Below are 14,423 nucleotides of genomic sequence, written 5' to 3'. Positions count from 1 at the left end.
TCATAGGAAAGGAAAGGAGCCCAAAAGGGATAAAGAGCAGGCAAAAGAGGAGAAGACAAGAAGGAGACAGAACAGAAGAAAGCGAGAAAGAAACAGCATGTAAGAGAGGAGAGAAATGTAGCAACGTTAATACATTTTTGCACCAGAATAGCTTAAATATTTATAACTGGCACAGTTGCAAAAAATGCTGAAGTTTTCAATACAAAATCTGTAAAGGCAGCATTTAGAAAGTGTGTGAAACAGAAAGTCTCACCCTCTTTCCAAAGCTCTGAGACAAAATGATCAGACGACTGGTGGAGAAGAGACGCCACATTGTCGTTCAGGGGATCCATGTTCTTCACTAACCAATCATTTGCCTTGTAGTCCACCTGTGGAAGGAGAGGTCACATGGTAGAAATCAAAGCTGAGACAGATCATCACTGAAAGTCAAAACGTGGGTTGCCTAAATTTGAAAGGATAGATTAAAGAAAAACAAAAGTCAAGGGATACCTTTCCAGCGTAGTGAATAATGGAGAAGTCAGCTTCCCCACGTGGCTGCTTTGATTTGAAGAATTTTGGATGGCTGCCTTGCTCAGCAGACAGCTTCTCCACAAATGAGCGATCTGTGGCCCGAGGGAACCAGCACTCTTCATCAAGAAGGGCCAGAACACCAGGTGGGTTGGCCTGACATGAACAGAGGGGAAATTATTAGCAAAATGTGGATTTCCTCATTCAAAATGACAAAATATTAAAGAATTATTTGATGCTGTTTGCTTGTATTAGTTAATCAGTGGGCTCGTTCACAATCTGCACTTTATTTAACTATAAATAAACAATCTGTTGTCCCATCTGTATGGAAAGCACATATCAGTTATCAGCATCTAGTCTCATCTCATGAAAAGTAAAAATGTGTTTTAGTATGCATGTACTGGTCTCTCGATGAGGTCGATGCAGGGCTGTAAGTCCAGGCCAAAGTCAATAAAGTTCCACTCGATGCCCTCTCGCTGGTACTCCTCCTGCTCCAGGATGAACATGGTGTGGTTGAAGAGCTGCTGCAGCTTCTCGTTGGTGTAGTTGATGCACAGCTGCTCAAAGGAGTTGAGCTGCATAGGATCGGTTTAGAAAAGCAAACAAAGATAGAAAAATTCATGTTATGTACACTGAAAAAGTACAGGTACATTGTTGGATTTGTAAAGACATAAAACTGTATATAATTCACACCACTGCACATCTGTAATGCTGTTTTATTCTCCACAAAAAATACAAATATAATGCTAGAAATATCCCTTAATGTTACATGTTTCACTTAATTACAGAATATTTATTATATTTTGAGAACAAAGTCATCCTCTGTGCTAGATTGGGTTAAACTTCTCACTATACTGCATCATCACATGAACACACCTGGAAGATCTCAAATCCAGCGATATCAAGGATGCCTATGAAGGAGGCTCCCTGTCTCTGTCTGCGATCCAGAGCTCTGTTGATCCTGTGGACCAGCCATCTGAACAGACGCTCATATGTTGCCTTTGCCAGGGCCTCCACAGCAAAGTCAGCCTAGGAGAAAATGTATGTATAGTCACACTCCACAGGGACAAATGTTTGTTTATGTATGAGCATGTGTGCCTTTTTTGCATATAAGATCTTACTTGTTCTTTAGTCTGGGCTTTCTGCACATACTCTCGGCCTACTTTGATCCTTGGGGTGAGGATGGCCCGAGTGAACTCCAGCACATTGATGCCCAGCAGATGGCAGAGTTTCTGAGCAGCTGTGTTATCAGGCATGGACGCCTGGTCATGGTTCTTCTCCTTCATGAAGGATATATTCCCGAACTGGAGCACAGCAGAGATCACCTTCAGCATGGCTGCAGAGAAGTAAGACAGGGAGGAGGAAGGTGATTCATAGCAAGGATTGAAGACACAAAATACCCAATTTTTTTCCCCGCCTGTGTTCTCTTACACATCGACTCCTCGGGGTTGAAGCCCATAATAGCCATGGAGTCCATAGTCTGGGTGAAATTCTCTGAATCGCTCTGACCAGGAACAGGTATCGAGCCTCCACTGAGAAAGCGATACTGATCAGCAGTTCCTAAGAGCAAGTCCGCTAGAGACATAAAATACAGCAAGTTTTAGACACAGTTTACTAGTCGGTTTTGCAAAAATAGCATATATGTTTTATAATGACACTTGTATTCACCTCGAGTTTCCTCTGACGCTCCACATAACAACTGGTAAAAGATGTGGAAAGTCCTCTCATCCTTGGCCTGACGGGTGGCCCGGGACTTTTCAAGGAGGTCTGAATTTATATAGTTATGGATATGTGCAACCATTTTAAAGTTGTTTCTAGTACGGTACACAGGTAAACCCTTAAATGCTTTTCCAAATGAACACGGACAAGCAAGCATTCAAGTAAAAATTCAGAAAGACCGTCTGCCTTCTCACTCCCCTTTGCTGTAAAGGCAGGAGGAAGTGCAGTTTCACAAAGTAAGCAGAAAGATACAGGTTTCAATGTTGGCACCAACAATGTATCCCGCCACGTCAAAATTGATACGAATGAATTTACCCTGAAAAAACAGGAGAGGTGGCTCATGTTTCAGTTCATTTCTTTTTATACTGACGGCAGAACTTTATCTATCCGATTAATGAATCTAGTCCACTCTTACAAATCTAGAGGAGTTATCGTTCTTGACAGTCTTTGCGTTGCCGAAGGCCTCCAGTATAGGGTTGGCCTGCAGCAGCTGTCTCTCCAGCTCACCCTGTGAAACAGAGGAGACGTCTGATCAGACAAAACTACAGACATGACAGCTTCACAGAAAGACTTCTATGGGGGCCTCTGGACTAAAATGCACACGTTAACACTGCTCTGCTGAGAGGAACTAACGATCTGTTATGTAAAATACAAAAAAATACATGACTCAGTCTTGAAGAGCAGTGACACATACTGATGCATTTTAGGGCCCAATATAGCATCCAACACACTCCCCATTCCCCGTCACAAGAACAAATGATTCTCAACATAATTTAAATACTTGTCTGTCATTAGCAATCCGTGATAAGGGGATCAATTATGTTGCACATTTGCTTTTCATATGTTTAATAACTTCCTTTTTTAAACCTTTTTATTGATTTTTAAAATCAATAAAGGGCTACTATCGACTTGGTTGAGAAGCACTGTTACACAGCGAGATGTGAAGCTACATATTGGCTGATTCAAGCTCGCTGCAATGCATTATTGCAGTTGTCGCACTGCCGATGCAGCAGCTGACGATGCAGCAGCAGCCAGCGATGAGCATCAAAGGAGGTAGTTACAGGAGATGGTTTTATGGCAAAAACTATCAAAGAATGCCAGTCAGTCAACACAAAAGGCAGATGCACACAGAGAGAGCAAGAGGCCAGCCCTTTGATAGCGACAAAACACAGAGCAAACAATGTGTGCACTGCACACATTAACAAAGCCATATAGTTGAGTATGTACACTTCAAACGCTGTACACACAAACAGCTGCAACAACACACCCGCTCCCACATCACTCAATTGCATCATGTTCAGTTTGTGTTATTAAAACCACATCTACAGCAGAAACACTTTGCAACCACCTGCCTGCTGAGTATAACAGTAGAGACTGAACTAACTACCAGAACTAAAGACCCACAAGACCACGGGTTATTCAGATGAAAGTCAGAAAGAAGGAAGATATGATTCTCACTATGAAGCAAGACAATCATACCAGGTCCTGTAAATATTCTACAGGAAGAGTTTCACTTTTAAAGAAGGACTCCCCATAAATAAAAACCCAAGTTTTCTAAATATTTCATACTCACATATTGCATACTCTGGTGAATTGTGTGTGGAAAAAAATGAAGTTTTAAGGGGGAGGAGATTGGGTGGATGGACAAACATGTGGATTGGATAAACAAACAAACAATAAAAAGACAAATAAGACAAATAAGACAACAATCATAACAACAAACAAAAGAACAGAAACAGTCTAAATCGAATATACTGTCTAGGGCTTCACTGTTAATGAGCAACAATATCAGCAGTGACAGTTCAATGGTTTAAGGTTACTCTGCTTTGAGTTAGTTGGAGTTCATTAGGCAGAAATCAGGGCAGGAGAAAAGCAAAAGTAAGGACAGGGCAGCAAGACAGAGTTAACTCACCCTGTTCACTATAGTGCTGCCTCTTGTTAAGGACCTAGAGCCGTCCATCTGAACATGCAGGCAAGAGAGAAGGACAGTGCAGACGGAAGAAAATGAAGGAAAAACCAGTGCAGGAAGGAAGGTAAGAAATAATGCTCAGAATGATTCAAAGAAGAAGCCCACTCCGAGCTAAGATACAATAAACTTAACTGCACCTACAGAAAACCTGGTATGTCTTATAATATCAATTAACAGGGAAGAAGAAGATAAAGAAAGAAAAAAAAGAAAAGAAAAGAAGAAGAAGAAGAAGAAGAAGAAGAAGGAGAGGAAGAAGAAGAGTGCTAGCTCATGAAGTTGGATGTCAACAATGCAGGAGCTAACATATGGTTTTATAAGGAAGGAAGCTGACTCGACATGATTGTTAGACACACAATGCATTTTGGAGAGTAACACTCAATATAAACACAACAGTTTAATTTACAGCTAAGCTCCACAGCCTCCCTTTAATAATCACTTAAAACACTGCAGTACACAAGTCACAGTAAGTAAGACAATCTTTTCAAGCAGTTTCCAATTAGTTTTTAGTCTTTCTACACTAACAGCCCCTGTTTTTAGACCCAAAGTTAACTGTAAGACATCAAGAGTAGCGTCAGTCTTTCTTTACATATACACCAGCTGGGCAGCATTTCACGCTTAAAACATGCAATACTCTTCCTAGATTGGTGATTTAGTGGTCGAAGACTGCCTAATACGTAAACAGCAATGTCAACCTGAAATAGTTGTAACTGGGTTCATTTAAACTGTACAGTATTTAGAGTGCAGACTGCAGTTATTGGTTTCTCACATCAATCCTTAGTTATTTCTTCACCCATTCTATCCTTCCTGTCATTCCCCTCCTGTTTTATTCCCAAGTTTCTATAAAGCCTTTCTGTGTGCGATGTGTTCTCCAAGCTGCTCTTCTTCTGTTCTGTTGCACCTCTGCTGTAACATACCTGCACAGCTTCCTTTTTTCTACCCAGAGTGCCACCTTTATGGGAGGAGGCAACATGAGCCAGATACTGGATGACTTTCTTAGTGTTCTCCGTTTTCCCAGCTCCGGACTCTCCTCTGAAACACAAACACAAAACTATGTAAGGAACACAGCTAATTCCCCTGTTGGCCTAAATGTTCGGTCTTCAACATATGGTCTCAATCATGAATTGGTATATATAATTTTTACACAGAGAGAATCCACATGAACAAGTGGCCAAACGCACACTCGTCACAATAATAAACATTAGAGCCCATGCAGTGCATTCAAAGACCACAGGTCTAAACAGAAGGCAGGTGTGAAGGATATAGGCTATGCTATTGTTGTTGCTTTTGGAGAATAATGGAGGAGAAAGGAACAAAAATAGCAGCTGTATAAGATCTGAAAGAATCAGCCGAATTGTTCCACACACACACTTTGAGACTGACTCGAGATGAGCCTGATTTGGGAGCCTTGACAATGACAGGAAGAGTCTGGCAGGAAGAAGAGCAGGATGGTAGGATCAGAGGCAAGCAAGCAGGTAGGGTGCACACAGACAGGAGGCTGGCTATATTCACAATATGGTACTGAAGTCTTAGTTGATTTTCTGTGTTATTTTTCTCTCAATTATAGAAACTGTCTACATAGCTACATGGAAGAATTACTAAGATGCAAATTTACTCAGCTGAGATTTTTGTTTTTTTCTTGGAAAAAATATAAAATCCCAGATAAAATCTAAAATTATCACATTTTCCTCTTCTGATCTATATAAAAGGACCAGAGTGTTTTGATTTGCACCACATTTAGCTACAAATATAAACACATGAGTGCATGCAGGCCTCAATACATACTAATTAAAGCAAATGCACACTAAATATACAAATGCAGAAGAACTCCAGCAAACACTAGAAAAATGCTCCTCCCAAATGACAAAGCATGTACACAGAGACACACTGATGTCTTGCTGCAGGCTACTCACGTGCAGAGGATTGACTGATCTTCTCTGTCTGTGGGAGAGAAAACACGTCACAAGGTCATGGGGGCGACATAAAACGCCAACCGTTCAACAACAGGTTTGGCTAAAATGAATAAAAATGAATTACATAAATGACATATGATTCCTTGAAATAACACACTGTAGATTGCTCCATGGGAGTGAAGAGGCTTTCTAAGGCATTAGCTGGCTCATGTTATATTAAACCTCCACCCCCACAAACTGGGCATGAAGTGCTGTGGAAATCCATGCAGCCAAATAAATAAATATTCTGTGTATTTGAGCCCTTTTTCTCTGCATGTCAGTCACTTCTTTTCAATAAGAGCTGTAAAGCGAAGCTGGTCACCAGCTGAACTGGTCTCTCCAGGCTGCCAAACCACTCAACACTGGTAGTCAATGGGTGGACACTGTTTGCAACATTACTTGCATTTGCTTTTAAGATTCCCACGCGCTCAGCCTGGAGGAATTCATACTGGTCATACAGGTTGAATCACCTCGGTAACACACCTACCCTTAAAGAGGTGTGAGGTAATAATTTCGACTAAAGAGTCTCATCTGCCCTGTTCTGTTATCTCAGGTAGTCACTCAAAGGAAGAGACATTGCTCAACCGACCCTTTCTGTCTCATTTAATGAACTCGACATGAAAGGCGGGGAGGGCATAAAAAGTATCTGTCAGTAATTGCTATTACATGTAAAGTTATGCGGTTAACCACAACGAATACAAAGTTATATCACTGGATTGACTGTTCGTTAAAAGGAGTGCCACTCTTGGAAATCTCACTGGTAAAAATACCATCCCGTATATTTGTTTTAACTTTTCAGGCTTTTGATAACAACCAGGAATATACCACACCTTGAAAATGTATTCACAATGTGGCTTAGTGATCAAAGATCACGGAACATGTACAGGGTCAGAGTTAACTAAGGGTTAGAGGTCACAGACAGTGCTAAGTACCTTGCAGCATGCTGCGATAAGCAGCCTCTGATATGGCGTAGATGTGAGGGGGCATCTCGTGGCGTTTCTTGCCTCGGTACATTTCCACAATGGATTCTGTGTAGATTGGCAGGTTCTTGTATGGGTTCACCACCACACAGAAAAGCCCTGAATATGTCTAGAAGAAAACACACACAGGAGAGAGAGATTCACACTGACCTAATTTTACATGGGGGATGTCAATCCCAGCATAACTGTCTTACCCTCTCATAGTCCTATTCTTTATACTCTATAATTCAAAAATACAACTTTATGAAGAAGATAGTGAGTTTAATGACTGTTTTTCAAAATCTGCAACCTTTCTGACCTCTGACGCACTTAATACAAGTAATTTAGGCCAGACTGCAGTAGACTGACAAAAATTACATGTTCTGTGGGCGGCCTGTGTAAAATCTGCAGTATCACGATCTCATTAAACTGTTGCTTTAGCAGAAAGCACAGAAGGGAGGCAACAGTGTTGCCAAGATTGTATAGAGCATCCCGGGTTACATATTAATGCACAGGATTGTGCACAGAAGGATTGATTTTAAAAATTCAAAGGAAAATTGCACCTTTTCTAAACACAGTCAGTGATGACACACAGTGTGTCAACACCAATAAAGCTCCCATGATGATTGCTGCATAAATGAAAGTCATTAAAGCCCCCCACACCTATCTTATCCAATAGTATGATACACCCTTCAAAGCTATTCCAACAATCTCTCTGCGTTCCTGACTTTCCACCTCTTATTTAGCATCCTCCATTATTTACACATCATTAACAGGAAGCTCTGCATTTAATCGAGTCAATTTTCTTTATGTTATTTCACTTTAAATGCCACTTCACTGACATCTTACATCTGCACCCCCCCCCCTTTTTTTCCAGCAGAAACTGGAGATGCCCCCATAGCTGCCCCACACCCACACAACAACTTCGTAAACTGACTCCACACAAGCTGAAATGCATCTCTTACCGATGCATATCAGCTTACACAAGAGATCCCACCGCACTTCACATGTACACAACATCCAGGACTTCACGTGTCCAGCGACTGCTTCCTCTTGCTCATGCATGTGTGTGTACAGTGTGAGCTGTGGTTGGTGCACTCACATAGATCAGGCCAGAGTAGTATCTCTCTCTCAGGTTGTGCAGCACCGACGCTTCATTGAGGCAGGTGAGGTCGGCCATGTCCTCCACTTTGCTGAAGCGCGGAGGGTTCATACGCTGCACCTCCTCCCTGGACAAGGTCACCCGCCGCTGGCTGTCTGTCAGCTCCACCTCCACCTCATCGCCGCGCTCCTCTCGGATGCTGGCAGACTGGATTTAATAGAAAAAACATTGAGGAGTTTTCACCTCGTAACTGAGAACAAAATGACACTTGTTTAATAAAAGGATTTTTGGGCAGACTGTTTGTTGGATCACAACGATGCTATGAAGATGCTACTTGGCAGATTCAAAATCACTCAGAACAGCTTTCCAAACAGATGACACTTATAATAAATGTATCTTTGACTTAAAAAACAAACGAACTGTTAAACAGTTTCCTGTATCAAGCATATTAAGCTGTATAGTTCTATTCAGCTTAGAGGAGAACAGAAAGTTATGCCTGCACATCAGGTCGAACTTCATTCACATAACTTGAAGTTTGCTAAAGAAAACTGCCAAAATGAATGCACACATTTACTACACCTCAGAAGAAAAAAAAAAAACTCCTACCCACATTTAAAATACAGCAAACATTGTAACTATATTTAAAAGAAATGTTTGTCAGAATGGGACCAAGTGTGGTTTGGAGCATGAGTGTCATTACATTTGACAGCATGACGAGAATAGACGGTGACAGATAAGGACAGAGACGACCTCCTTTGTCACGCTGCTGATCTCGTGCTTGTTGGACAGGAAGTACTGATCTCAAGCTCTGACCATGTTGCAGGACCCTGCTCTGCTGCATTTTATTCTCTCCACTACTTGATATGCACAACACGCAAAATGTGTGTGTGTTTGTGTGTGTTTGGATTCATGTGGGTGAATGTTAGTCACACTGAACTACCAGCTAAGAATATGAAACTAGATGACAGTGTGCATGCCTGTGTGTGTGTGTGTGTGTGTGTGTGTGTGTGTGTGTTTGATCATGATTGTAAAATGAAGTCAGTGTCTCTGCAAAGGCCTCTTTAACATTGGGAGGCTGAAGGAGCGTATTGTTCTATTCATAGAGCTTTTTTATGAAACGAGTCCAGCAGAGACAGAGAGAGGCTGTGAGACAAAACTTCAAATTCTTATGTCACTTCCTTCAACATGCACACTGCAAACTTGTCATGAGCATTAGACAAGTAGCAAGGTGAAGTGAGACAAATAACATGAGGGCCTCATGATCAAGGCTGTTACAGTTAACCAAATGAGGTGTGAAAAACATTTTAGATAAATGAAATAAAGATAAATTCTGAACTGAGACATGTGCTTAGTTTTAGTACGGATCAATGTGGTTAAATGTTTCAGCACAACAAGCATGGTGACGCTTTTGTTTGTTCTTTTTACTGTAATATCTTTTCTGAGCTTGTGAAAACTTGTCCATGATGGATACACCCACATTTAAATTGTAAAGAAAATGAAACTAAATATTTTTAAAGACTAAAGGCCAAACTGAAATGAGCAAATCACAACTGGAAACTAAGTGGAAGTAAAACAATTTAAATGACAAAAGCAAATAACATAATCAAAAATATAAAATTGTAAGACTGTGCCTGTGATACTAACTACACTTAACCCTCTGAGGTCTTATCAAGCTGACGTGCATGCTTAGAGGTAATAGAGGTAGAGGTAATCGCTGCTGATGACTTAGACCTTACATAGTTACATATGTAAGTAACCATCACAAATCAAAAGTAAATAATCCAACAAGATGAAAAAATAGAGCACTGCTATAGTAACAAAAACCTCCTCAAACATAAAAAATGTGACACACACACACACACACACACACACACAGCCCATGTCTGTGCCTGACCTGTCTGACACACCTTTAACTAAGGGCACACACTCAGGGCCAATAATTCACCAGGGGATTAACAAACTCAGACAGTGGAAGGAAGAAATGAGAAAACAAGTGAAACTTGTCTATTGTGTTAACATCCTGCATGTGAAATGTTTGTGCTCGTGCACCGCATGTCATGGCAGCTCACCTCGAAGCCTTGTTTCTCTGACGGCACCCACACCAGCCTCTTAGCTGCCCAGTCAGCCTGGCTGGCAGCAGAGAACATAGAGTTGTTGGAGTTGGGAGACCCTGGCGCTGTGCCCGATGACAGGAAGCGGGTGACATCGTTGGCACCGCCCCCCGTTGGCCTGGACATGGTACTTCTGGCACTAGGTAAGGAGAGAATTAGACATGAAAAAAAGGGCGCAACAAAAAATCATTCCCTGTTGAGCCACTTCTTGCCACAGGCCTACAAACTGGAGCTCTGCAGAGGATATAAAGGACTGTCGTACTGTGATACTAATGTGATTCTGTGCCAAGACATCTCACACTTGATGTGCAACCAACCACGTACCCACATATATAGGAAGAGCAATAGTAGCACGCAAGCCATATCCAGCCGAGTTTTGGCCAGCGATGGCCTAATTGAAAGACACAGCAAATCAAGGAGAAGACAGGAATGAAAGAAAGACAGAGAGATGGCTGGGCGGAGAGCTGGAGGGGTGGAGGAACAGCGAGATACATCAATCCACTGAGTAAACTGACATGACAGTGAAGAGGGGGAAGGATGGGAAGGGAAAAGGGTGGGAAAGCAGTAAGAAGAGGAGATCAAAATGGACTGGATCTATTGTTAACTTGAAATAGATGAAGCACTAGAGCCCACTGGACTCAGCAGAGATAAAACTGTAGAGGCCCTCTCACTGAGGACTTGGACACAGTGGTGCCAAAATGCTGATTCGCCTTAGGGGCTGGGGTCCTGTGGAAGACGAGGTGACAGTCTAAAAGTGGCAGCTAATCTAACACATGAAGGCAAACTATAGCCAGGATCACTGCAGTACTACAACATAATGATTCAGCTACTCAGACAACTAAGAAATATACTAGGAGGGGCAATAAAGCCAACCAGAAAAGCCCGGTTGCAGGTGTGGCAGCTGTTACCACTGCTTTATTTATTTTATTCATCACTTAATGAGAAACAATCAGTAAAACAAAAATGAATATTTGATGCTATTTTAATCTCTTTGAATCTCTGAAAGTAAAGTGAAGACATTTTGAGTTGATATTGTGAGCTGCTGACGTGATAATGTACATTATTATAAATTATTACATTATGATACTTTCTGACTTTTAACAGAACAAAAAAATTAATCTAGAAAAAAACCTGAAATGTCAAAAATGCGCTCAGAGTATGCTGAACTGAAATCTATGGCAACAGCAGAGATGCTCGGAGTGGAGTAAGGTATAGGTGCTTTAGGTGGCTCCCCTAATGCCAAGGGGTCACCACAGCAGATGGTTATCCAGGCTTTTTGATTTAGCGCAGATGTTATGCTGGATATCCTTCCTGATACAACCCTCCCATTTATCTAGGCCTGGGAATAGAACTGGGAATGCAGGAGCTTGTAACCCTCAGGACTGGGTTTCAGTCTCCTCCTGGTCTTAAACTGCAGATGTTTCATGTGTAAAGCAAATTTGTTATAACAGCTAAAAAAAAATTATACTTTTTTGCAGATTTGCCTGGTGATTCTATGCACACATTTCATTTTTGTCCTCATGATACTGATATTTAAGTTGGTTTAGATAATGTTTTTTTTTTTATCTACCCAAATAAAGGCCAAGAGGTGTTTTAAGACTTTCCATATCTTCTATTGAACCAGGAAGCGAAACTCTTGAGATTAAGACCTTCTTGCAAAAGAGAATCTTAATCTGGGTTGAGACAGGAAGCATTAACCAAGCAGGTTTTTTGATAATGGGAGAAACTGGATTTCCCAGAGAAAATCATTGTAAGCAAAGGAAAAACCTGTTAACTGGACAAGAAGGGCCAGGGTTTGAACCTGGGACCTACTTACTGTACCACTGATAGCAAGATGGTTTTATTATCTGTTAGTTAACAGATAATTAGATTCCCTAAAATAACATTAACCTTTTGATTAATCTTTCTAGCATCCCAGCTTCAGCTATTGGTGTCATGTTAATATAAATCTGTGGCATCTGATGGCCTGAATGGTGAGTATGCAGGTGATTTTTTTTGTGTGAGGTCATTGAAATTAACAGAATTCAGTTTTATGAAGGAATGAGCTAACACAAGTTCCTCTGAAACAAGCACAAGGGATTACCTTTGAACAAGTCAAGTCTGACCAGACAGGCTTTTGTGCCGTCTTATAGGGTGAGTGTGTTAGCTTTAGGCCTATCCTCCATGCTTTAACAGGTATGTCATCGAGCTTGATTCTTGCTATTCATCTCACTTTTTTTGGCCCGTCTGTCCCCAGCCCTGTGATTACCATACCTGTAACCTTAATACAACTGTGGGTGTGGAGTAAACATGCTGACAAAAGAGTCGCCACCACCCAGACAGTCAGTATGGAAAATATGTGATCCCAGGGTGACATAAAACAGCTGTGCAACTGTTATGAAGTTCAAACTTCCCACATGTGCCACTCAGCCCCAAGTCTATTTCTTACTACTTTCTCATATTTCTGGGTAATGTAGTTTTAAATAAATATAACAACAAACACTTTATTTGCCTGGGACTATATACAGACTATTTCCAGGAGAAGAGAAGGCACATGGGTTTACTGCAGCCAGCATTGATGAAGTAATGTACAAACATGTCATGTCAGTGAATCATGTGGCTGACTAATATGCATTTAATACCTCTAAATGCCACAAAGAAATGTGCTCTATCGGGGTTGGGGTAAAACTTATTAGCAGTCAGAATGTATTGTTAGTTTTGGGCTTAGAAAAAATAAGCTGACATATGAATTATGTCTCTAGGAAGAGAAAAGGCATGAGATGTAACCTGTTTCCACAGACTATTCTTCAATCAGCCCTATCATCAGTCAGGTCTTTGCATTGTCAGCTCTGTAACTGTAGTGCACGATGCTGCTGAGCCTCATCGATGCCACCGATTAACTTGGAGCAAACTCCTTGCACAGGCGGTCGTATCCCAGGATGTCGCAGTACATCGTGGACTAAAGCAGCAAACTCGTCCTGCAGCAGCTGGAGTTGCCAAACCTTGACTGCTCTCCTCCATAGCAACACCCTGAACACTGAGCAGCAGCCCTTAGACAATACCTTGTGAGTTTGAACTGAGGTCATTCACTGCGGGGGTCCTCTTTTCTCTGTATGTGTGTGCGCGTGTAATTACTGTGTGGGTGCTTGCGCGTGACGGGTGGGGGAGCTGGAAACGCCTTTTCTTCAGCTTTGATGCCAAGTGGCACACAGCATCGGGGACGATACCGTGGCATCTGCGCACTTAAAGCGGACACGTTGAGGAAAAGGTGACATTATTATTTAAAAAAAAAACCCCACAGGCTGTAATAATTGCAGTGCGGCGCCTGCAGGAGCAGTCCAGCTGCGAAGCTGGAGCTCTGTGAACTAACCTGCATTTTCAAACCGTAGCTTCAGCTCAAATGGAAAAAAAAACCTGACGAAGACAACCACACCTTGAACGTGAAAGACATGAAAAACCATATGGGCCCCAGCCTTTAAATGACTGTGAACGGCATGCATGTGGCAGCCACAAAAACAGCCTTTTTTCCTATCATCATTATTATTAATAACAATAATAATACCACCATCATTACCATTATTACTATCACACAAAAATCACAATGGACCAACAGATTATGGTAATATGGGTCGGAATGTTAAAAATAAGGTCGAATAATTGCTTTTCTTGGCCAGACTTCAGGTCATTTCGATGAAAGGCTCTTTTAGCACAAAGACCAACCCTAAATTAAATGCCCCCAGCCCCTCTGCTGTTTTACATTTAGGCGTTAAGCCACCGCATTTAGACTAACCATACGAGGTTAGCCAGCTCCACTAAAAAAATGATACGTTGAGGATATTACACTGGCTATTTACGAGTTGGATTAGAGTAAAGGCAATTAAATGTCCTACCTTCAGGTTCCGCTTTGAGGTGTGGATAAGGCTGCGGTGTGAGGAGAACCGGGATGAGGCTGTTTCTTGGGTTATTTTCCTGCCTGATAGGTGTGTAGCGTACCGCATATGCGGCTTTTATCATTGCATTGCTCTCACAGTGGAGCAACACACACTCCTCGGTGAGAATAAAATAGACAGAGAGCACTGAGGGCAACTCGGCGGCTTCAGCCTCGGAGAAGGACTTCCTGCTAGCGGA

The 14,423-nt window shown here is 41.7% G+C and overlaps 1 protein-coding gene across 7 annotated transcripts in view; it reads right to left on the bottom strand.

Annotated features, from left to right (window-relative positions):
* myh14 (myosin, heavy chain 14, non-muscle) overlaps window positions 1–14,368 on the bottom strand; it is a 31,647-nt gene extending 17,279 nt beyond the window's left edge. For 2 of the 7 annotated variants that reach the window (XM_084943244.1, XM_084943249.1), the window contains exons 1-17: window positions 14,186–14,368; window positions 10,275–10,455; window positions 8,206–8,412; window positions 7,077–7,233; window positions 6,106–6,133; window positions 5,110–5,224; window positions 4,139–4,186; window positions 3,800–3,811; window positions 2,642–2,734; window positions 2,479–2,542; window positions 2,176–2,274; window positions 1,939–2,082; window positions 1,629–1,843; window positions 1,384–1,536; window positions 909–1,082; window positions 490–663; window positions 254–368 (exon numbers count right to left, since the gene is read on the bottom strand). In XM_084943244.1, the coding sequence (XP_084799370.1) occupies window positions 254–368; window positions 490–663; window positions 909–1,082; window positions 1,384–1,536; window positions 1,629–1,843; window positions 1,939–2,082; window positions 2,176–2,274; window positions 2,479–2,542; window positions 2,642–2,734; window positions 3,800–3,811; window positions 4,139–4,186; window positions 5,110–5,224; window positions 6,106–6,133; window positions 7,077–7,233; window positions 8,206–8,412; window positions 10,275–10,442 (1,966 nt within the window). In that variant the 5' untranslated portion in view covers window positions 10,443–10,455; window positions 14,186–14,368. The remainder of the gene's footprint in view (window positions 1–253; window positions 369–489; window positions 664–908; window positions 1,083–1,383; window positions 1,537–1,628; window positions 1,844–1,938; window positions 2,083–2,175; window positions 2,275–2,478; window positions 2,543–2,641; window positions 2,735–3,799; window positions 3,812–4,138; window positions 4,187–5,109; window positions 5,225–6,105; window positions 6,134–7,076; window positions 7,234–8,205; window positions 8,413–10,274; window positions 10,456–14,185) is intronic. The other 5 variants (XM_084943248.1, XM_084943250.1, XM_084943246.1 and 2 more) reach the window with 4 other exon arrangements.
* Window positions 14,369–14,423: the final 55 nt, after the last annotated feature.

The sequence above is a fragment of the Perissodus microlepis genome, chromosome 11 (assembly GCF_051167445.1).
Source record: "Perissodus microlepis isolate ML-2025 ecotype Zambia chromosome 11, ASM5116744v1, whole genome shotgun sequence".
Taxonomy (NCBI): Eukaryota; Metazoa; Chordata; class Actinopteri; order Cichliformes; family Cichlidae; genus Perissodus; species Perissodus microlepis.
Note: the sequence above shows the minus strand (reverse complement) of the source record. Positions and strands in the feature narration are given on the sequence as shown.